The sequence below is a fragment of the Canis lupus genome, chromosome 22 (genome assembly GCF_011100685.1).
Source record: "Canis lupus familiaris isolate Mischka breed German Shepherd chromosome 22, alternate assembly UU_Cfam_GSD_1.0, whole genome shotgun sequence".
Classification (NCBI taxonomy): Eukaryota; Metazoa; Chordata; class Mammalia; order Carnivora; family Canidae; genus Canis; species Canis lupus.
In genome coordinates this window covers 8,528,995-8,554,181 of record NC_049243.1, presented here as the reverse complement: position 1 = coordinate 8,554,181, position 25,187 = coordinate 8,528,995, and the positions used below count along the sequence as shown (strand labels likewise).

The window sequence follows — 25,187 nt, the reverse complement described above, 5'->3', positions numbered from 1 at the left end:
AACAGTAACAACTGCTGACATTTGGTGCTTTATGGGTAGCTTCAAAGCAATTTCATATATCTCTTCACAGTATTGAAGATAAATCTGCCACATGACAGCCCTTAAATGATTCTGAAAACAGCTTTCATGGCATCATATCCTCTTCCCACACCTTCTATCTTTTTCACATTATCTCCTAAATTCTTTTACCAATTTTTAACTTGATTTCAAACTTTTTAGTTTTTCTGGTTGCATTCAATTGGTCAATATGATCCCCCATTTTGAACACAATCCTCCAAATATTTCTGTAGTATATAACAAATTGATAGCCATACACTACTCTTTCTGCACATTTTTTTATGTTATAAGGACTACCCAATATTTCTTCTTGGCATGAAGTATTGTACTGTAATACTATATAAACCTGGTCTCCTCCTATTTTGTGCGAGTGACTTTTTAAACCTGATTAGAATCATACATGCTCATCCTTATGAATTTTTATCTTTTCAATTTGGATCTATCATTGCATCCCGTCAAAATCTTTCGAAGCTTGATTATATCATCTCAAATTTACTTTATCTAGAGTTTAATAAGTAGGACTTGTATGGCTTCATCCATTAATAAAGCTGACTTAATAGAGCTGACAATGGCATTCTTACAGTATGATGTTTAATAATTTCCCTTAAGATGAGGAATTTCTCTTTGGAGGATTGGTTTTCTAGTGCTCATTGCTAATGGTTTTCCAACCAGCTACCATCCATCTTAGTATATTTTCATGAACTGAACATTTCCATTGTAGTCTACAAAGAAAACTAAAAAAGAAAGGTATGCAGCTATAAATATTGATATTGAAATAGACATAAGCTTACACGTGTTACAACATTTGATACCTTAATGTTGCAATATTTGATCTTATTTTCTAGCTAGTAATCCAATTTAGTGGGAATCAGTAGCAATAGAAGTACTTCTGTATTAAATAATCATTACTTTTTAAAGAGCATTCGTAATATTATTAAATTATGTAATAATTCATATGCCTGAGATGTACAATACAGTATATTAATATGATCAATGAGATGTTATGTTTAAAAAAGAGCCATGAAACATTAATTTAGTTACCTACAATGTTACATCAATCTTAGTCACTAGGATGCTCTCTGGTTTTTATCAGAGATGAATATCAAAAGTTGTTTTTATTAGAAATTAGCCCCAGGTCTCCCATCTGTCCAAAAAAAAAAAAAAAAAAAAAAATGGCTGTTCTGCAGCTTTTCTTTAGTGCAGCTGGACTGTTTTGAAGAGAAAGAAGAGAGTGTAAGATTAATAAGATTAGTTTGTAATTAGTCTTAGGGAGAGTAAAGATAATTAAATTTTTGAGTATTTTTAAATTGAGTTTGAGGAATACTTTTTTTTAAACACCTGCCAATAGTTCCTAAATTAGTTAAAGATACTATTTGCTCTCCATTAAATTGCCCTAGTTTAGACAAAATTAAATCTCTTTTTTTTGTTGTTTGCTTTGAAAGTAATTTTGTTTTGGAATAATTTTTTAAATGTACCGAGCATTTACAAGAATATGATAGAACTGTTTTGGGCAAATCTTTGTTTTGAATATATAATTAATTGAGAAGTGCAGGAAACATTGGCTTCATTCAGACAAAAAAAAAACTTTTCCTTTCATGTGTGGAAGACAATGTTTCACATATTAGCTCTGGGAATTACATTAATTAAATTCGATCATTCACGCAACATTTATGACAAAAGGATTGCATTGGCGGTATACATTATAACACATACGTGCCAAGTTAAAAAATCATCAGGCTTCAACATTTCCTTTTTTTTTTTTTTTTTTTTTTCCAACATTTCCTTTTATCCTTGAATGTGGGTTAGCCACATTCAAATTGGGAGTATTACTGACCTTTAATTATGCTAGGCCTGTATTTTCTACTGATCTCCGTCTATTTGAAATGAGTTATCAGGACATCTACCTGTGGCCAAATCCCTCCATACAGTAAATCTCAACGAAGTGAAAACAATGGTAAAAAAAAAAAAAATAGGTAAACACAACATAATATTTTCAGTTCTGTTAATTGACCTAAATGTGTATTAAATTATTTTGTGTCCTGAATTTATGAGGGCTTGCTTATTTTTATAACTTGATCATTACCTTTTTTTTTTTTTATAATTGGGACTTTTTGCCAACAGTTAAAACTGCACCTGCCCCTCGGTCTCCAGATGGCCGGACAACTCGTTTCCAGACTGACTCTGGCCCTGGTCCAGCTGTGGCAGCCGGCAAAGAAAACCTCCCTGTGCTCAACACCAGAATAATCTGCCCAGGTAGTATAGATTCTGAAACATGGTGTATTTGTAAGTATTTCTGTGAACACGAATTAAGTACTCATTTCCATGAACTACAGAAATATGTTCTTAGAGATAAATATCCCTTTGGGAGAATGCTTATCACTCTTATCAACCAGACTGCTCATCTTTAGACTTCTGTGTGTGTGTGTGTGTGTGTGTGTGTGTGTGTGTGTGTAAGAATTGTCTAGGAAGCACTCAAATACATGTTTTGGGGGCCTGCTCTGAGAAATTTTAATTCTCTAGTACTTAAGCAGTACTAGGATGCAGCCCAGGAATCTGCATTTATTAAGCACCCAGGGTAAAACTGATCCTCTATTTCACTGCCTGTTAAGTGTCTCCACAGCTTTTCTCTTAGTTGAAAGCCACAAGTCTTTCATTTTTTTGGATAGTAACATTGCTTCATTTTGGAACATCTGAGGCATCTGTACCAGCTCTGCTGAGATGAGTTGCCCTTGGGATTTGGTTAGTACTAGTGGAAACCAAAGAACATATGCAGCAGGGAAAGAGGAAAATATAGATGTCTCAGATGTCTCCTTAAGCACCAGTTGTTTGATTTAGTGAAAACTCTCCAGATCTATTCCAGAGTAGATTGAATCCCAGATTATACCCTGAAAACCAGTTTGTTCTACAAGCTCTTTTTAAAGGTAAATCACAATTCAATAATAATAGTTGGAGACTTTATTATTGCTCTTTCAATAGTGGGTAGAACAACTAGACAAAAATCAACAAGGAAATAAAAAATTTGAAAAACATATAAAACAAGTAGACCTAACAGGTGTCTATAGAACATTCCACCTCACAACAGCAGAATATACGTTCTTGTCTAATGCACATGTAATGTTATCCAGGATAGGTCATATATTAGGCCATAAAATAATTCTCAGTAAATTTAAAAGGATTGAAATTATACAAAGGAATATGACCACAATGGAATGAATTTAGAAATCCATAGCAAAAGGAAATTTTGGAAGTGTACAAATATTTGGAAATATGTGGGTCAAAAAAAAAATCACAAGAGAATTTCTAAATCCTTTGGTATGAATGAAAACAAAGATACACCATACTGGAACTTACTTGATGCAGCTAAGGAAGTGCTTGGAGCGAAATCTATAGTTGTAAATGCCTATATTAAAGAGGTAGAAAGATCTCAAAACCTAGTTCTCCACCTTAATAAGCTGGAAAAAGAAGAGCAAATATACCCAAAGCAATCAGAAATAAATGACATAGAGAATAGAAAACAATACAGTAAATCAATGAAACCAAAAGTTGGTTCTGTGGACAGTTTAACAAATTGACAAGCCTTTAGCTAGAGTGACTGAGAACATAAAAGAGAAGATTTGAATTACTGAAATCAGGAATGAAAGAAGACAGACATCACTAACCACCTTACAGATACAGAAGGGATTATAAGGGGAAACTATCAAATATTACATGCCAACAAATTAGATGACTTCAACGAAATGGACTAACTCTTAGAAACATGTAAACTATTGAAACTGATTCAAGAATAGAAAATCCAACTAGACCTATAACAAAACTTTGTGCAGAGAAAAGGCCAGTTCCAATTTGCTTCACTAATGAATTCTGCCAGTTGTTTAAAGAAGAATTAGCATTAATGCTTCAGAAACTCTCCCAAAAACTAGAAGAGGAAGGAACACTTCCCACCTCACTTATGAGGCCAATATTACCCTGGCACCAAACTAGTTAAAAGTGTTCAATATCACTAATCATCAAGGAAATACCAATTAAAAACTATAATGAGCTGTCACTTTATACCACTCAGGATGATTATTATAAAAAAAATCAAAAGGGAGGGTTGGGGAGGATGTGAGAAATTGGAAACCTTGTATACTGCTGGTAGGAATGCAAAATGGTGTGTCTGCCATGGAAAACAGTACAGAGGTTCCTCAAAACTAAAACTAGGACTACTATATGATCCCGCAATTCTACTCTGGGTATTTATCGAAAGAACTGAAATCAGAATTTTGAAGAGATACTAGCACTCCCACTCCCATGTTTACTGCAGCATTATTCACAATAGCCAGGACATGTTAGCAACCTAAATGTCCTAAATGTCCATTGAGGGATGAATGGATAAGGAAAATATGGTATATACATACAATGGAATATTATTCAGCTTTAAAAAAAATCTGCAATTTATCATAACGTGGATGAACCTGGAGGACATTATGATAAGAGAATTAATCCAGTTGCAAAAGAACAAGTACTAGATGATTTTGCTTATATGACGTATCTAAAATAGTCAAATTCATAAAATCATAGAGTAGAATGGTGGTTTCCAGCATCTGGAGGGAGGAGGAAATGGGGAATTGCTAGTCAACATGCATAAATTTTCAGTTAAGGGGAATAAGTTCTAAAGATCTGCTGTCCAACATTGTTCCCATAGTTAACATACTGCCTTTACATTTAAAAATTTGTTAAGAGGGTAGATCTCATGTTAAGTGTTCTGAAGTTTTCACAGTAAAATAAAGAAAAAGTTGAAAAACAAAACAAAAGACCCTACCCCTAAGTCCTGGGCTCACCTGACTAAGTCATTTTCCTTTTCTAATCGTTGGCTGGTAAGCTCTTGTCATTGGTCTACCTCTTTAATGATCTTTAAATTAACTCATTTTACATTTTGCTTAGCTTTTCTATTTGCCCTCAAAGTAAGGTGAGATAGTTGGTCTGATGAACTGATAATCTGCCATCATCCAAAATACATTTAGTTTGTGCAAATTGTAGGTTGTGTGGCTTTCTGTAAAACTTTGTTTTTGGTGCCTGTTTCGGGGTGCCTAGGTGGCTCAGTTGAATGTCCAACTCTTGATTTTGGCTTAGGTCATGATCTTAGGGTTGTGATATGGAGCCTTGCATTGGGCTCCATAGATGGGCCCTCCCCCCCCACATGTTCTCTCTAGTCTAAATATACAAAAAAACAAAAACTTTGTTCTCTGAAAAATCAAACTGAAAGAAAGAAAGGAAGGAAGGAAGGAAGAAAAGGAAGGAAGGAAGGAAAAAGAGAAAAAAAGAAAGAAAAAAAAGAAAGAAAGAAAGAGAAAGAGAAAGAAGAAGAAAGAAAGAGAAGAAAGAAAAAGAGAAGAAAGAAAAGAAAAGAAAAAAAGAAAAGAAAAGAAAAAAAGAAAAGAAAAGAAAAGAAAAAGACAATGCACAGGACAGGAGAAAATAGTTGTAAATAGTTACCTGATAAGGAACTAGTATTCAGAATATATAAAGAACTCTTAAAATTCAACAATGAAAAGACGAATACCTCAATTTAAAAATGGGCAAAGGATCTGAGTAGACACTTCTCCAGAAAGATATACAAATGGCCAATAAGCACAGGAAAAGATGCTCACCATCATTCATCATCAGAGTAATGCAAATCAAAACCACAATGAGATACCACTTTACCTTACCGGAATGGCTATGATCAAAAAAGACAGATAATAACAAATATTGTCAAGGGCATGGAAAAATTGCAACTTTCATACATTGCTGATCAGAATATAAAATGGTATAGCCATTTTGAAGAAGTTTGGCAGTTTCTCAAAGAATTAAACACAGGGTTAACATATAACCCAGAAACCAACTGCTAGTTTATAGATCCATGAGAATTAAAAATATATGTCTACACAAAACCTTGTACGTGACTTTATAGCCACATTCATAATAGCAAAATAGAAGAAACAACCCAAATAATCACCAGTTGATGAATGGAAAAACAAAATGAGCAATATCCATACAGTGGACTATTATTTAGCCATTTAAAAGAGCAAAGTGCCGATAACTGCTACAACATGATTACCTCTGAACGTGTTATGCCAAGTGAAAGAAGCTTGAGAAAAAAGCCACATATTATGTGATTAGATTTATATGAAATGTACAGAGTAGTCATATCTGTAAAGAAAGAAAGTAGGTTAGTGGTTTCCAGGGTCTGGGGATGTGGGGAATGGAGGGAAAGGAAAATGATTACTAACGGGAATAGGATTTCTTTTGGGGGCTAATAAAAAAAAATGTCCTAAATTAGGTGATAGTGATCATTGCACACTTTGTGTATATGCTACAAACAACTGAATTATACACTCACTTAAAAGGTGAATCTTATGGTATGTGAATTGTATCTTAATGAAATACTAAAATAATAAAGGATAAATCCAGAACAGGCCTGGGGGACTCCATGTCTAGAGGTTATATCTCTATTTAAAACTGGAATAGTGGGTTGACCTTCTTGGCTTAAAGCTGTGAATGTGGCTAACCTTAAAACATTTTAGAAAATATACTTTTGGGAGACCTGGGTGGAGCAGTCAGGCATCCAACTCTTGGTTTTGGTTCAGGGCGTGATCTCAGGGTCGTGGGATCGAGCCCCAGGATAGGCTCCATGCCTAGTGCAGAATCTCCTTGGGACTCTTTCTCCCTCTCCCCTGCCCCTTCCCCATGTGCTCTCTCTGTTTCTAAAATAAATGAAAATAAAAGCTTTTAAAACAGAAAATATTATACTTTTCCATAGGGCAGCTGGAGTCTGATTCTTCACTTCTGCAAACTGTTCTAATTCTCACCAGAATGGTAGTTTTGTGTGTGTGTTTTTTTTTTTTTAAGATTTTATTTATTTATTCATGAGAATAATAAATGAGAGACACACAGAGAGGCAGAGACATAGGCAGAGGGAGAAGCAGGCTTCCTGCAGGGACCCTGATACAGGACTCAATCCCAGGACCCTGGGATCATGCCCTGAGCCAAAGGTAGACACGCTCAACCGCTGAGCCATCCAGGTGTCCCCAGAATGGTGGTTTTGTTAGCCATTAAAAAGAGCTGTTTTGTTTACTTATTCAGACATAAAAGAAACTGGCATAACTAAGTATGCCATAGCCTATTCAACACTATGAAACTAAATGAAAGAATAAAATTCATCTTGACGACTTGATACCCAGCTAAACTTTGTAGCTAAAATAATAAATAATAATCTTCTAAGAAGAGCATACAGTTGAGGAAAGGAATGTTTGCTCAAGAAGGACTTTTTTCCTAATTTCCAAGTGTTTCTCAATTCCATGACACATTTTTCTTCACTCCTCTTTCCTTTTGTGTTTGTTCCCTTAGGCCCCTATTACTTTGTCTTCTTTCCAGAGTTTAATGCTTCTAGCCTCAATAATCGGTTGGGTAGATCATAAAATTAATTAACTTTGAATATTGTAACTACCTAGTAGAAAGCTAACTAGTTGTTGAAATAAATTTGAAGTTTTACATTTTCAGAGGTAAGATAAATGCTTCATTTTTTATGTTCAATATTGTATTCTTCTAAAATTCATAAATACCTGTGTTTAATATTTTCATTGTTATTCTTGATACCGACACTGAGTTTTCACCTAGTGTATCCAGTAAGTTTTTTTCCAAAGATTTTGTTTATTATTTGAGAGAGAGACAGAGAGAGCATGAGGGGGAGACCAGAGAGAAAGGGAGAGGGACAAGCAGACTCCCCACTGAGCAGGGAGCCCAATGCAGGGCTGGATCCCAGGACCCTGAGATCATGACCTAAGTGAAAGTCAGATGCTTAATCGTCTGAGCTACTCAGACACCCTTCTGTTAATATTTTTTGGGGGGTTTTCTGGGTTTTGTTTGTTTGTTTTTTCTGTTAATATTTTTAATTGAATGTTATCTATGCTTCAAGAGTATGGAAGTGGTAAGTAACTCCATGACATTCTTGGTAATCAGGCTTTATTATGAATTCCTTACAGACTTACCACCTTATTTGCTTAAAAAAGGAAGTAATATTTACTCGTTGAAGTTATAGAATCATCAGAATGGTAAATGAGAAACTGTCACAAAGAGACTCTTATTTGGGTCTTAATCTGCTGCATTTTTTATAACAACCTATAGATCCTAAGAAGCATCAAAACTCTTGTAACTACCAATGACATAGTTCTTAGTTTTGACTAAGGGAAAGAGCAGACACTGAAAACCATGCTTTGGGGCAAAGTGTCTGAGATTGGGGCTGAAAACAATGCACTGGCTCTTTCTCTGTCTTTTTTCTTAACATGTGATCCTCTGTGTATTTATTTTTCTGGCCAGGTTTAAGAGCAGGACTCGCTGCCTCGATTGCTGGGAGTTCTATTATCAACAAAATGTTGCTAGCAAATATTGATCCTTTTGGTGCAACGCCATTTATTGACCCAGACCCAGATTCAGTGTAAGAAAATACTTTTCTAAATACCTTGTTTTGGCTTTTCTAGTTTCTACTTTATACTAATGGTAACATTGTCAATGCCTTACAAGAAATATGGTTCCCCATACAAAAGGTGTCATCAGAAAATTGCAAAAGTTGGTAATGATGAGTACATTGGTGCACTTGAAACCCAGTGGTTTTCAGGATCTGTTCCTGAGCTAGGCCCTGTCCGGCCCATTGTGTGTGATAACAGCCCTCTGGCAAAATGAGGCATAGCTGTGTTCACTCTCCCCTGGAATGCTGTATTCATCGACACCTTCATAGCCATACTTTTGCTCTTCCATTTTCCCCCCTTTCTTCTCAGGCTTGACAAATCTCTCATCTTTCCCCATCCAGTTTCTAGGTTTACTTATTTCAGGAAGCTTCTGGCCCACATTGATCTCTTCCCTTCTTAAAACTACAGGGTTTTTTTGTTTTTTGTTTTTTGTTTTTGACAGTTCCATATGAACTCTTACTTACATATTTAATTTTGCTTTTGTTATATCTCGTATCTCATTTCTCTGATGACACTCCTCAGAGACAGTACCATATTTTTAACTTCTTTGTACTTTCCAAAGCACCCAGAGGAGTGGACTGGACCTAGTCATTTTCTGCGCAATAAATATTTATCCATTGATAAGAGTACAAGTGAAGAAGACTTTCTAGTGGTCAGAAAAAGAGCATTGGCACTTGACTGTAAGGTCTTCCCATTTGTGTGTGTAGTGAGGGGCTTATGTAGGAAGTAGGACTAAGGTTTTATTACAATTAATAGAAAAGCATTACCATGACTCTGTCTCCGCTTTGCTTTACTGACTATCCCTTTATATCATATGTACCAAAAATGACATATATGTACTGGGCTTGTGTGCATGGCATATGAACAGGAATAAATTTTATCTCATCTATAAGGCATAGAAATTTAAATGCTTTTAAGCACCATTTTGTGTGCAAATAGTAATTGTTGTTATGAATATGAAGACTTTTATATACTTTTCTTTATTATCACAGAGATGGATATTCAGAAAAATGTGTCATGAACAATTACTTTGGGATTGGATTAGATGCAAAAATTTCATTAGAATTTAATAATAAGAGAGAAGAGCACCCTGAAAAATGCAGGTAATTTTGGTAATAGTAATAATGTTATTACATGAAGGTAATTTCACTTTAATTTCATTTATTAGCTCTTTTGCTCGCTCTGCCTTTAAAGAGTAAATCAATAATAGCTATTGATTGAATTGTCTGCCAATATTTATTTCAGGAGCCGAACTAAAAACTTGATGTGGTATGGAGTCCTTGGAACCCGGGAGTTATTACAGAGATCGTATAAGAATTTAGAACAGAGGGTTCAACTTGAGGTAAATTCATCTCGAAGTCAAGATATTTCAGATTATCTTTTTTTTTTTTAATTTCAGATGATCTTACTTAGAAAAATAATTTTTTGTATGTAGAGCTAATTTGTAGAGCCTCAATGCCTCTTTAAGTGTTTGAACTCAATGGTAATTATCAACTTTATATGGTAAATTATCAACTTTATATAAACGATGGCATAAACATTGGATATGAACAACACAATTCATTAGCAGTATCATTAGCTCCAGAAATTTGGATGGTTCTGTGGTATCATGGTGCTCTATGAGAAGGTAGAGCTATGGGAGGACATTTATAGGAGAGCATTAGGAATGAATTCTCACAAATTCTCTCATTTAAGTTTACAAATTCTGACCCAATTTTATAATGCCTGAGGTTTCACAAATCCCTGAAAACATTCATAGTAAACAGACTCTTAATTTAGATGTATATTTATTCCAATTATTTCTAACAATAGTAAAATTAAAAGAGATTTACATTTTTAGTAGCTTTTACTAATTTAAAGGGGAAATTAAGGACAGCAAAAGGTATTTAATCTTTTCCACTAACCGGAAAAAGAAGGTTGGGGACATGGCTCTGAAAAGTCTACTAACTTCTGTGAATTTTATTTTCTTTCACCCTTGGTCCAGTATTCACAGTTTATGCTAATAAACATGTCTTTCTATCTTGTATCTTTTTATAACCAGATATTTTAAATTAAGGTGTGGCCTATGTTCAGAAAAGTGTGCAAATCTTAAGTCTATAGCTCATAGAATTAAACAGAACATTATTATTTTAGGTGTTATCTTAACACTGGAATGTGGGCTACAGAAGTGCCTGGCTCATTCATTATCAACTAAATGGCCTAGTAAAAATAAACTCATTATACCTTCCACTCTAGAGCACAGCCACATGATCAGCTGGTTTCATTTATCATTGCTATGAAATTAAGATGGATGTTACTGGCATTTTTTCCATCTCCTTTAAGTTAGTTATATGACTTAAACAGCTTGTTCTAAAGCACACGAAGATACCCATTCAATTTATTGGATTCAGAAAAAGTTTATTATTCTACTAAAAATGTTTGTTCATTTTATTTATTTATTTATTTAAAATGATTTTATTTATTTGAGAGAGAGCATGAGTGGGAGTGGGAGGGGGAATGAGAGAAGCAGACTCCCCACTGACAGGGAGTTCAACATGGGGCTCGATTGATCCTAGGACCCTGGGATCATGACCCAAGTTGAAGGCAGATGCTCAACCAACTGAGCCACCCAGGGACTCAGTGTTTGCTCATTTTAACAAATAGACATTGAGCACTAACTGTGTACCAGAAATGGCCCTAGATGCTGGGATACTATATCTATACTCTTGAATGTATTTCTATGAAAAAGAAAATAAAATGTAAAAAATGCATGTAGGAATACAATCAAGTATAAAATATTCTCAGTTATTTAAAATGTTTGAAAAGGGAATTGAAATTGGATTTTCATTTGTTCTAAAAATTGGAGATCATTTCGATTGGGCAGTAAATGAAAGTTTTATGAAGTTTTATTAATTACTTTTATTGTAAGAATTAATGAAAATATCTATCATAAGTATGACACTGCAAGCTCTTCTCTTTTAAAACAAAGGACTAAACCTTCTATTCAGTAAGAATTTACTTACATGTCATGTATAATTACTCACCAGCTGTATGATATTTTTTCCCTATTTAAAAGTTAATTTTAATTTCCATTTAAGTGATTAAGTAGAAGACACAGAGTTTAAGAAGTATCTTCCTGATATTCCTGACATGCATGGTTTTTCTTTCTTTGGTTTTGGTTCTGACTACTTGAGAAACTCAGCTTTGACTCTGACCAGCCACTGGTAGATGAGGTGGCTAGGACCCAGAGACCCTCCCTGAACCTGTTTTCAAAAAAAAATGCTTAACATAAGCACTAAGATGACTATAATACAAGTGAGAATAGCGGGACGCCTGGGTGGCTCAGTTGTTGAGCATCTGCCTTTGGCTCGGGATGAGATCCTGAGGTCCTGGGATGGAGTCCCACACCGGGCTCCCCGTAGGGAGCCTGCTCCTCCCTCTGCCTATGTCTCTGCCTCTCTCTGTGTGTCTCCTACGAATAGATAAATAAAACCTTAAAAAAAAAAAAAAAAAAGCAAGTGAGAATAGTATAAGTGACCTGGAAAAGACTCCAGAAAAGTACTGCCTGGGATCCCTGGGTGGCTCGGTGGTTCAGGGCCTGCCTTTGACCCAGGGCGTGATCCTGGAGTCCCAGGATTGAGTCCCACGTCAGTCTCCCTACATGGAGCCTGCTTCTCCCTCTGCCTCTGTCTTTGCCTCTCTCACTCTCTCTGTGTCTATCATGAATAAATAAATAAAATCTTTTAAAAAAAAAAAAAGAAAAGTACTGCCTGATTTTGGCAGGAAGAAGAGATAAAACATTTTAAGTTAGTTTTCTGTAACAACTTCTGCTATAGTGATTTATATTTTAAAAGATAAAGGTAATCTGTAGGAATATATCTACAGGAGAGCAAGCATGACCACTTCCCTCCAGCACCCTCTGTCTTTGGTATATTGTAGTGGCTTCCCAACTAGCAGGTTTGCTCTTTAAAAAAAAAAAAAAAAAAAAAAAGATTTTTATTTATTCATTCATGAGAGACAGAGAGAGAGAGAGAGAGAGAGAGAGAGAGAGAGAGAGGAAGAGAGAAGGCTCCATCCAGGGAGGCCAACGTGGGACTCGATCCTGGGTTTCCAGGATCCCACCCTGGGCCGAAGGTGGCGCTAAACCGCTGAGCCACAGGGGCTGCCCAAGTTTGCTCTTTTTATCTAACCTCTAAGCTTTTACCTTGCAGTGTGATGGGCAGTATATTCCTCTCCCCAGTCTGCAAGGAATAGCAGTGTTGAACATTCCCAGCTATGCAGGAGGCACTAACTTTTGGGGTGGAACTAAGGAGGATGATGTAAGTATTTTCTTGTGCCTTCCAGATTCCAGAGGCTGCCCACATTTCTTGGCTCGTGGCCCCTTCCTTGGTCGCCAAAGCCCACAAGGGCAGGCTGAGAGTCTGCCCTTTCTGACCTCCTACTGCCTTTCTCTTCCACTTTCAATGACTTTTGTGATTACATTGAAGAGTATGTATCATCCCACTGCATCATCCAGGATAATCTTCCCTTCTCAAGGTCCCTCCTATAAAAGTCTGTTTTGCCATGTAAAGTGACATTCACAACTTCCCCAGGTTGGACATGGACATTCTGAGGATGAGAAGGTGGAGGGACCTTATTCCGCTTACCAAAATACCTTTTCTACTTTTAACTTTCTAAATTTATGTGGCTATTATTTTTATTTTTAGAAATGTTAAGAGGGTCCATTTGGCCTTTGATGTTTAGGGCTATGTTTAGGCAGGAGAGTCTAAAAAGAAGAAAACACACCTAACAAATGTAATTAATTAATGCTTTAAAAATAATAAAATGAAAGAGAAGGAACAATTATTAAGATATACATCACAATAAAGAGGGGTCATCACAGTCTTTGAAGAATCACATGTATGGAACGATAGCCCCTTTTATTTGAGGTTTATAATATAAGAGTTCTCACTGACCCATTTTTGCACGGCTCTTAAATGTGCTGACAGGGATTAAAGTATAAAATAAATTGGAATGTACTTTGATTTTCATTATATGATTATATTCCAATCCTGTTGAACTATAAAGTTTACATTAGCTGTTAATTTTTTTGTCAGCCTGTAACTACTCTTAAATATTTTAAAGGGAAGAAATCAGTGAGATAAAGATAAATAAAGCTCACGACGCCCACTAGGTAATCAGATAGTGTTCTGAGAACTTCATATTCATTATTAACAACCACAGTTTTTATCTAAATTTTACCAATGAAGAAACTGACACTAAATTCACACAGGAAGTAGCAGAGACAGGATTTAAAACCATGCAGCCTGCTAACAAAAATGATAAGGAATCATCAAGGTTTGCAAATTCATATCCTGATATTTTCAACGGAAGTTTTGCTTAGGATACTACTTTATGCTGAATAAATTTTTTTCAGAGGCATAATTGTGTATCCTATACTCAAAGGGAGAATAAAAGGAACAAATTATTACAGCCAGAAGTTCAATTGTTTGATTAAATTAACTTTGTGAAAATGCACTTAACATCAAAACAAAGTAAGCCTGCGTTATTTTTATTCTTTGAGATGTCTGTCGCCATCTTCTCAAATGCCCTAAAAAAGTTGTTGTATTAAGATACAAAGGACATTATACATACATATTGCTTGTAACACATTGGAAGATTACCCTTAGAACATACCAAGGGAACTGGGTATTTTAGGTTTCCTAAAATCACATGCACCATTTTTTCAAGACACCTGAGTTATGTGTGAACAGATATTTAATACACTTTATACCAAGATGGATTATGTATTTATTTTTTTTCCATGATGGATTATTTAGAAATATAATAGTTCACCGGTTCATAGAGTGCTTTATGAGAGACATGAACATTTTATCCATGTGGATTTTAAACCTTTCTTATGAGGTTTGTTTACATTAAATCATCTTCAGTGGGGGTTTTTTTGTCCTTAGATTATCATTTCTTAATAATGTTTGCTTACTTTTCTCCTTACTATTTTCATAAGTTTTTTTTTTAATATGTATACTGCTGAGTTTTACGTTGCTGATGTATCACTACATCTAAACCTTAACCTATCAGGGGAACTGTAATAATGTAGTTTTTCCTTTCAGATATTTGCTGCACCATCATTTGATGACAAGATCCTGGAAGTCGTTGCAATATTTGATAGCATGCAAATGGCAGTTTCAAGGGTCATTAAACTGCAGCATCATCGAATAGCTCAGGTTGGTTTTCTCTGATCAAACCTGACCTCATGACTTAGGCCACTGGGGAAGCTATTCCAAATGACTCCTACGCTGTCTGTTCATCTATAAGATGTTAACTTTCTTGTCACGTCAGCTGTTACTGTGTCATGAGAAGTGGAAAAACATACATTTCATTCCACGGAATGAAGGCTGAATGCAGATTGAGTATCAGTTTCTCAAGACAATTCGTTCTCTAAAATAACTTGTTTTATTTCAGTGCCGTACAGTAAAAATCACTATATTTGGTGATGAGGGCGTCCCAGTGCAGGTGGATGGTGAAGCATGGGTTCAGCCTCCAGGAATTATCAAAATTGTGCACAAAAACAGAGCTCAGATGCTAACAAGGGACAGGGTATGTAAAAAAAAAATTCTTCTAGATTTTTATCAAGCCTTTTAACAATATTAAATTGTGAGGGGTGCCTGGGTGGCTGTGTCGATTAAGTGTCTGACTCTTGATCTCAGCTCAGGTCTTGATCTCAGGGTCATGAGTTCAAACCTGGAGTTGGGCTCCATGCTGGATGTGGAGTCTACTTGAAGAAAGTGGTTAGGAAGAATAGAAACCAAGGAAAAATATTTAAATTGTCTCTGTCTCTCTCTCTTTTTTAAAATGATTTTATTTATTTATTCATGAGAGACACAGAGAGAGAGGCAGAGACAGACAGCGGGAGAAGCAGGCTCTTCACAGGGAGCCTGATGTGGGACTCGATCCCTGGACCCGGGATAATGCCCTGAGCTGAAGGCAGACATTCAACAGCTGAGCCACCCAGGCTTCCCCTAAATTGTCTCTTAATCTGACATTTAGGTCATTGTGGTTTTAAATATGAATAAGTATTTAGTTTTTTTAAAAAGTGAATAGAGGGGTGCCTCTACCTCTCAGGTCATGGTCCCAGGGTCCTGAGATCGAGCCCCCCATAGGGGCTCCCAGCTCAGCGGGGAGTCTGCTTCTCCCTCTCCCTCTCCACCCACCCTCTCCCCTCTTGTGTGCATGCATGCATGCTCGGTCTCTCTCTCAAATAAATACAATGTTTAAAAAAAAAAAGTTAATAGATGACTCGGGGCACCTGGGTGACTTATTTGGTTAAGCAACTGACTCTTGATTTTGGCCTAAGTCATGATCTCAGGGTTGTGAGATCAAGCTTCCCATATGGCTCCCTGCTCAGCCTCCTAGGATTCTCTCTCTTTCTCTCCCTCTCCTTCTCCCTCAACCCTGGCTCATATGTGCATATGTGTGCATTCTCTCTGTCTCAAAAAAAAAAAGTTAACAGACTATATTTTTATTATTTTTTTAGATTCACTGAGAAATTGAGCAGAAAATATAGAGAATTCTAATTGTATTCCCACATACCTCCTTACCTCACTGACATACAGTCCCTTATTATTAATATCTTGTATCAGTGTGGTACATTTATTATAGTTGATGAGCCAATATTGATTATTAAAGTTCATAGTTTACTCTTCATGTTGTACATTTTATGGTTTTTGAGAAATATATGATCACTTCTATCCACCATCATAGTATCGTACAGGATAGTTTCACTACCCTAAAAGTTTCTTGTGCTCACCCTATCCATCACTCCCTCCCTTATCTCAGCCCATCTTCATAGTTTTACCTTTTCCAGAATATGTTTTAATTAAGGTCATACTTGTAACAAATAAGACTGCCAAAATCCAGCCTGTGTCTTTTATGCACATAAAGTACAGATTGAAGCCTAAATTGGAAGTCCTTTTTGAAACTCTTCAGTGATACACTCCTCATCGCAGATTACATTACTTATCTGTTATGATAACACTGAAAAAGTTTAAAACATCTATTTTGTAATTTACAGTTCCGTTAATGAAACTCTAGATTGGGAAAAAAGCAATAGTTTCAAAGTCATTCGTGTAACACCTAAATACACACTTGTGTGGGTCTCAGAGCTCCAAACTAACAATTCCTTTCAATATTGATCTTAAATAGGCTTTTGAAAGCACTCTGAAATCTTGGGAAGATAAACAGAAGTGTGATTCCGGTAAGCCAGTTCTTCGAACCCATTTGTACATCCAGCATGCCGTTGACCTGGCAACAGAAGAGGTGTCCCAGATGCAGCTATGCTCCCAGGCTGCAGAGGAGCTCATTACTAGGTATGGTGGTCCTGCATGCTCTAGGTGAGGAGAACTCTGGCTTGGCCAATTTTGTTTTTTAGTTTTGATACATAATTTTAGCTGTTTGGGGGTATCTAAAAGAGATGCATTTACCCTCCTTTCTCATTTGCTGCCTCATTTTTGCCTCAGGTAAACCCTCTCCAACACACACACACACACACACACACACACACACACACACACACACCCCGCTACCTGTGTTCTCTGCAGAACAGACACCTTGGACTTCCTGAAACACAGTGGAAAGCTAGCCTAACTTACCAGTGCTCTTTCTGTTATTGTTGATTTCCCCAGTTTTACACAATCTTTACACTCTACTACTTACTTATATATTACTTTACAATTATTGATTAAATGCTTATGGAATGTAGAAGGAAACATAAACATTAACCCTGCTTCCATAGAAATTCGGGTGGGGGGTGGGGGAGTGGGGAAAAGCCTGAGAATCAGTTTCCAAAGACGTATCCAGAGATTGGGAGACCACCTAGGAATTAATTTTAGTAGACAAAAGGGAAGAGATGAAAACAAAAGTTCCGGGAGTGTAAAACAGCTAAAAATCACTATGACCAGGAGTGAATTTTATTGGGGGAAGGGAAGGGAACCATGGAAAAATTTCTTATCCCCTCTTCTCTACCAAATGGGGATATTATGAGCTAACTTTGCAGGTCAATGTGAAGGCTGAGACCCACCAAGTAAAGAGCTTATTAGCACATCATATCTGGCATATTTGCTGTTCTGTGAATGGTAGCTATTATATTCTTACCACATCTTCATCTGGTCACTGATAAAAATGTTGTGAAAAAAAAGAAGGAAAACAAAGCTCTTTAAATATTTGTGGGAAAGCTAGAATGCACTAGCTGCTAGAGATATAAGAGAAAAGATATGAACTCCCTACTGCTAGAGACCAACATTCAGAATTAGAATAAAGTATGATAACTGCAAGGTATTGAGTAGCTTAGAAGCAAGGTAAGAGAAAACGAATATTTAGTTAGCTAAATGCACAGAGAACTTCATTATTCTATATCTCAGTTTCTTACCCACAAAGAACTTCATTTTAGGGTATTACAAACCACTTCTCTGGAGTCCAATTTACAGTAGGGTTTTTTTTGCTTCTTTTCCAGATTTACTGAGGAATAATTGACAAGTAAAATCATTTATATATAAAAGGTGTACACATGATAATTTGATACATGTATACATTGTAAAGCAATTACCATAATCAAGCTAATTAACAAATTATGGCTAATAGTATGGAGGTCTTTCAGAAAATTAAAAATAGAACTGAAACAATTTCTTGAAACCAAAATATACTTTCTGTATTATCTCCTTTGAAATCAAATATACTTTCTGAAATAACTTCCTGTCAACTAACCAAATAACCTTATCAGAAAAAGGAAAGTGAAGGAAGGTTGGCCAGACTTGCTTTTGGTCAACCTAATTTGGTTCCTCATATGTTTTTTTAAATTTTGCAAAAGATGAAAATCAGGCCCACTCATCAATTTTCAGAACTTACTTATTCAGTATTCAAATAGTTTTGAGTCTGTTCTTCTTCATGCCAACCACCATATTAAGCAGTGGGGAGCCAAAATGGCTGTGTTGTGGTCCTCTCTTCTTAATTTGCTGGCAGGAGAGCAGGAGGGAAAAGTGTGGCCAAAGTGCTATCACAGGCTCAGTGGGGCACTGTGGATACACACAGGAGGCCAAGAAAGTAAGGGAGGGTTGCCTGGAAGAAGTGATCTTCTGCCAAGTCTTGATGGAAGAGGAAGAGAAGGAACATTGGAAACATGGGAACAAGCCTGGGCAGAGGCCCAGAGGAGTGTGAGGGAACAGTACTTTTAGGAAATTTCAGGGAATGGAGGGTGACATGGTATATGTAAGAGAATAGGAAATTGGATGGAGGAGTGAAAAGAGGCCAGGTCTTATCAGGAAGTTTCTGGAAACAATGTGTAGCATCATTTGCAAGACAGCAAAGCAAGAGCAAGGTGAATACTCTTAGAATGGTCCTGACAGGAAACAATGGATTGAGGTATTAGAGATGGAAAGAAGAAGAGAGACTTAAGATAGATTATGATCTAAAATTGCTATATGGCCTGAATTAGGAGAGAGGACGAATGGCTGGATGGATTGTGGAACCTTTGATGGAACCATAAGATTCAGGAGGGAAAGTAGATTTGAGAGGGAAAAATGACAGGGTCTTCCAGAATTTAAACTATATTAGAAATATCCAGAAGGAGGGACGCTTGGATGGCTCAGTCAGTTAAGCATCCGTCTCCTGATTTGGGCTCAGGTCATGATCTCCGGGTCATGAGATGGTGCCCCATGTCCAGCTCCATGTGCAATGGGGAGTCTGCTTGAAGATTCTCTCTCTCCCTCTGCCCCATCACCCCACACTCGCTCACACATGCTCTCTTGGGTGCTCTCTCTGTCAAATAAATAAAATAAAAATTTTTAAAGAAATATCTAAGAGGAAATTTGAGTAGGCAGTTGGAAATATTGATCTGAAATTGGTTCATCTCTTCCTTTTTTCGAAAATTAGAATAACATTTACCCACCTCTATGCTTCTGATAAAGAACCCATTCTTCATGATTTCTCAGAAAAATTGAGATGACATTTGCAAATCCCTTTGTGGCATGGATATCAATAGTCTGATCTTTAAGAATTAAGCTCTTTTCTTTTACTCTTGACTCAACTCTATAAACCCAGTCTCTTCTCTTGTTTTATCCTTTCTAGTGTCTTCTCTTGTTTTACTCTTTCTAGTGTGAAGGTCATTCTCCTCGTAGTTGCCAGAAGCAAAAGATTTGCGTAGTTTTGCCTTCTTGCTCATCTGCAAACTTTATATGGCTTTCTAGCCCTTGGCTGAACTTTTCCTCTTTTTTCTTTGGCCTTAATACCCTCCAGGATCTTGTCTGTTCAGGATATTCTTGAAGGTTTAGATTCCAGAGGACTGTGGTACAACAGGCTTTGGAACTAATAGACATAGATTCAAGTCCTGGCCCTGTTACTTTTTAGCTTTGTATACACACTGACTCTCTGCATGCCCTCAAGGTCTTCATCTATAAAGTGGAGAAAATTAATCACAGCTACTTTTTAAGTTGTGAATATTAAATTAGATAATGCATGTAGAGCACTTAGTGTATAGATGATAAGTATGGCAATGTTCTTCCCCTAATCTGTTTTACATGTTCCTGGTTGAAGTTGCAATGAATAAAAGATTAAATTTCTGCTCCCTACATTTGGGACCTATCTCACTTGCCAGGGATACTTCAAAACGAAATGTTACTATATTTTGTTCTTCTAAATTATACCTCAGTGTGTTTGTCTGTGAGTCTAAGCCTAACTTTTCCCATAAAGATTTTTGGTTTCATATTCCTTATTGCAGTAGGGTTTGAATTTTGTTAAGTCTACCCTTTGTTATTCATAGTTGAGCTGAACTCACTTTTTAAAAAATTCCCTAATTCTTTTTTTGACTTGGCTTAATCCACCATTTCTGTAACTTCAAAGAAATCAGCAATGCTCAAATTTTTTTTTGTTCACCTACCTCATTTTTGCTTTCAGGATCTGTGACGCAGCCACGATCCATTGTCTTTTGGAGCAAGAACTGGCCCATGCCGTAAATGCGTGCTCCCATGCACTGAATAAAGCCAACCCACGGTTCCCAGAGGTGAGGAGCTAATGGTAAATTCTCATTCCACAGATTGTTATGTATTACGCATATATTTCAATGCCAGAAAATGGGCCGTGCCCTTTGAAAAAGCATTAGCCGGTCTATAGGATTGTCTGCCAGAAGCTTATGGTAAATGTGTGGCCACGTTTTTTTTTTTTATTCTTTTCCTGGCGTTTTTTCCATTCCTGCTCTTAAATTTTCTTCATTTTCCCCCCATTTCTCTTTCAATCACTTGTCCTTGCCATCTTCCTTGCACTCGTTCTCCTTTGAGTTACAGTCATTCCTCCCTGTTCGTTCTTTCACCTTCTCCCTGCACTTTGGCGTAGGACAAACCTACATACCACGCATTTTTATTAAAGATGTTCATTCATTGTCGAAGTTCTGTGCAGAAGTTGTCCTCACCTCATGTTGTTCCATTAAACTGGTAAAGTTGGTAAACTTTTTCATGTAGATTCTGGAATCTGTAACTTTTCTTTTTTTTGAATCTGTAACTTTTTTTTTTTTAATTTGTAACTTCTATCATTTTTTTAACATAGAAGTTAGTCAGAGAAGGAAAAGAATACTGTGCTCTTGAAATGCCATACATGGTACAAGTTGTAGCGTAGAGAAAACTTATAGCATTATCATATTCTTTTAATTATTCCGTGGAAGTTACCTAAGTTGATGTACAGATAAATGCTAGTCCTCAAGGTAAAAGCCTAAAAAGCAACCTGATTCATACTTCTGAGAGTGAAAGTCAGGGGATAAAACTGATTATGATCTGATAATGACCTCTTTAAGGCATCGTTTTCTTTGACTTAACTTTTTTTGTGGGAAGATGTATATGTTGCGAGCAGACCCATGTTTGTACGCAGGAGATGTGGTCCTAAGTGTAACCATAGTCAGTGCATTCATTTGGTTCTGCGAGGTAAGGATTAGAAGAAGTAATCATACGAACAAATACGAGGGTGAAATTGTTCAATTGTAATAGAATTTGGGTAGGTTTTTCCAAATATTCATGATGTGAATTTATGGGAAGAATAAAATTTAAAGTATTTGCTGATGATTGAATCCCACCTTCATATAGAACTACTTGTGTTTGATGTGTTGTTTTTTCTTCTAGAGTCTTACGAGAGACACTGCCACTGAAATAGCCATCAATGTGAAGGCACTATATAATGAAACAGAATCTTTGCTAGTTGGCAGGGTTCCTTTGGTAAGGAAGAGATGACTGGTAACACAAGAATGATGATCAATGTGTGGGCCTCACCTTTATTAGGGAACATGCATTCATCAAATTCTAATGCCGAACCTGCCTCTGGCCTCCATCCTTAGAGCTTCCCTTTTACCTGGCTCTTGCCTTCAAGGAAATATATGGCTACCTCGGGGGGTTATGATTCAGGCTAACAGGAGTAGAAGTTTCCATTCACATATGCCAACATGTTTTTATACAGCACTGCTCTCCCCAGTCAGTTTTGAAGAGACTTGAGCCCTTATGAAACGTAGCAGGCATTTCTTGGTACTCATGAATTCATTATTGCAGTAAAATAGAGGAAACCATTGGTTTTGTTCCCGAAATTAATGTCTGCTATATGATTGGTTTGGTTTTTAGATTTGCTGAAAGGGTAACACTTTATAGACTCGATGCTTCGAGAACTAATTTCAGGAACTAGCCCTGTCTCTAGATTCGCTTAGATTGGTGCTGGAAACCAAGGTTAGGGCAGGTCTGAATCTGCCCACGGTCCCTGGACCTCAAGCATAAGTGCTGAAAGCCCACAGATGTCCTGTTGGATTTCCCCAGAGTCGACCTTGTCAGCTTTTTATTTACTCTCTCACCATTTTCAAATGTTCTAGAATATTGGGTCTTCTCGCCCCCTAGTGTTTGACTGTGGGTTATTCACACATGCTGTTGTAACTGTAGAAAGCCTAATGCATTGGCTCATTTTTTCTTCCTTGGAACAATTCTGATGAACTGTTCTGTGATGATCTTAAAACATTTCTCTTGATAGTAGTTCTACCTCTTGCTCTGGAAAATGTATACCTAAAGGAAAGTGGTAGTAAAAGTCATAGTATCTGGCATAGTGGGAAAATGGAATGTGTGTCAGTCTAGCTAACTATGTGACTGTGGTTAGGATTTCCGTTTGATTGGGGTCCAGAAGAGTACCGTCCTTGGAGCGTCTTTTACTGGGAGAAGAGAAGCTTCAAGGATGAATGACATCCGCTGCTCTTCCCCACCTCTAGAGGAAGGGATACATACACCTTCCTTGGGGCCAGACATGGCTCCCTATGCAGTGGCCATGAAGAAAGACTTTTAGGAAGACACATTGGTTATCTTTTTTGATAAAACCAATGGAACATTTTGCCAATTCTTGGCACTTCTGTTATTAACCAGAGGCGTCTTGCTCCTCTTCTAAAATGATCCCAGTGAAATCCAGGGAGCTGTGACTTTGGTCCCAACTTTTAGGTGAAGGACATGTATTTTTCTGTCTTATTTGAAATAGAAAAGAAAACTCTTGACTGACAACCTCTAGAAGCAGAACTTATTCTATGTTTTAGCTCTCTCTACTGCAAGCACCCACTGAATGTTAGTTGGTTAATATTTATCAATTATATTATGTTAATATGGAAGCACTAACCCCACAGACTTTTAATCATTTCGATCTATCTCTGTCGTTGTCAAATATGGGTGTTTGGTTTAAAACATATACCAGTGAATTTTTTTAAAACTTTCGGCAATATTGATGTCAAAATACAGAATCAATCATATTTGAGTTCAGCTAAGGTTTACACTTTATTTTGCTTCTGGAATGAATATGCAATACCATTTTATCAATTTTATAAGGCGTTCATTCTTCGAAAGTGGTACATCTTACATGGCAAGGTGGAGAATCTCCATATTTTTACGAACTACTAGAAAGGGTAGATGCCTTAAATAACCGAGGGGAAAAAAGAATTACTGTAATAAATAACAGGAACAATTTCGCTGAACTTTCAGTTTAAAATTCTGGGAAGCTATATGTGTATCCTCTACAGTTTTAAAGTAATTTATGAAAGGATTGGTTAGCGGGAGTAGACCTTAGAAATAATTGAGTCATTTTCTACTATTTATTAAGGAAGAAACTAAGACTCTTACCATCAGTCAGCCTCCCCTTGGTTGCATAGTTAGTAACAAAGCCAGGACCAGAAGGCAGTCACCTCCCTTCCTGTTCTACACATAACAGTGTTTATTTCACCTTTACTATTGAATTTCTAAGTGATTTTTAATAGTTGCTTCAAATAGGTGGATAAGTGACCAGTTAAATTCTCTTTAAAGTTTCCAAACCCTCTTCCAGATTGCAAACCATTTTAGCATTTTGCTTTTCCCTGATTTTTGCAACAGCTTTTCATCACAAATTTTTCTGAGATTCGTGGAGGTTTTTTTTTTTTTCCCTTAAACTTACTATTTTAATTCTCCAGGAGATTTCTGTGCCAAGCAGTTCTTATTATGTGATATGTTTTTGACCAATTTTTAAGAATAGTATTATTTGCTTACTGGAAATCAGAAGGATTTTTGCTGGAAATCAGAAGGATTTTTGCCACAAATAAGTAGAGCAGTGAGATTACTTATTAGCAAGCGAGCTAGTGGAGTGGGTGGATGAATGCATGGATTGGGAGGGAGGGAGAGAGGAAAGAATTTTCAGAAAAAAAAGAAAAAGAAAACCACCAAAAGCGATAATTTTTTCCCGTGACATTATTAAAATCACACTAACGATTTATATTATCTTTGGGAAGTACAGATATTTCTATCCAGATTTTTAAAAAATGAGCTCAATATAGAATAATTGGCTCCTTTTTTCCTATATTCCTTTTTATTACCAACAACAATAACTGCGCCTACCCTAATAAGAGATGAGGATGTTCGTTGTCAAAATAAAATGAATTTATTCTGTTTGAGATGGGTCATTGAGACTTGTTTTATTTTGTTCTTTTAATCTGCTGGTAAATAGCAGTTAGAATCCCCACATGAAGAGCGGGTATCTAACGCCTTACATTCTGTGGAGGTGGAGCTGCAGAAATTAACTGAGATTCCTTGGCTTTATTATATCCTACACCCAAATGAAGATGAGGTATGTAAAATTTGGCCTGTTTCTTTATCAAGGTAGACTTTATGACAATAGTTTGGAGTCGTCTTTTGAAAAAGAGATGGTCAAGGGATAACAGATTTTGAATACTACTTTCACACGTGCTGCTCTTAAATGAGCAAGAAAAGGCTTCTATGTGAAGAAAAGGAATCGGTACATTTTCAGGAGTACGTAACATCACACACTTTTAAGAAGCCATCACTTCAACAGTGTTTTGTGTTTATAATCTATTCCTGTGTTGTCTTTGATACTGGAGTGAGTTCTTCTCCTCTTAATGTCCTGAGAAAATTCTCTTCTTGCTCCATTCGAACAGGAGCCCCCCATGGATTGCACCAAGAGAAACAGCAGAAGCACGGTATTTCGTATCGTGCCAAAATTTAAAAAGGAGAAAGTTCAGAAGCAGAAGACAAGTTCACAGCCTGGTAGGTGATCCGCACCGGAAGGGAAAGTATAACATTATGGAAAAGATAGCTTATTACAGCAATGCCATCCAGGTGATAAAGATGTTCTGGA

The 25,187-nt window shown here is 36.6% G+C and overlaps 1 protein-coding gene across 7 annotated transcripts in view; it reads left to right on the top strand.

Annotated features, from left to right (window-relative positions):
- Positions 1-25,187, top strand: part of DGKH (diacylglycerol kinase eta) — a 178,918-nt gene that overhangs the window by 134,566 nt on the left and 19,165 nt on the right. For 3 of the 7 annotated variants that reach the window (XM_038569644.1, XM_038569645.1, XM_038569643.1), the window contains exons 15-26: positions 2,179-2,310; positions 8,395-8,512; positions 9,536-9,646; positions 9,789-9,885; positions 12,734-12,841; positions 14,633-14,746; positions 14,985-15,119; positions 16,725-16,912; positions 20,466-20,571; positions 21,677-21,769; positions 24,540-24,659; positions 24,988-25,096. In XM_038569644.1, coding sequence (XP_038425572.1) covers positions 2,179-2,310; positions 8,395-8,512; positions 9,536-9,646; positions 9,789-9,885; positions 12,734-12,841; positions 14,633-14,746; positions 14,985-15,119; positions 16,725-16,912; positions 20,466-20,571; positions 21,677-21,769; positions 24,540-24,659; positions 24,988-25,096 — 1,431 coding nt within the window. The remainder of the gene's footprint in view (positions 1-2,178; positions 2,311-8,394; positions 8,513-9,535; positions 9,647-9,788; positions 9,886-12,733; positions 12,842-14,632; positions 14,747-14,984; positions 15,120-16,724; positions 16,913-20,465; positions 20,572-21,676; positions 21,770-24,539; positions 24,660-24,987; positions 25,097-25,187) is intronic. The other 4 variants (XM_038569642.1, XM_038569641.1, XM_038569647.1 and 1 more) reach the window with 3 other exon arrangements.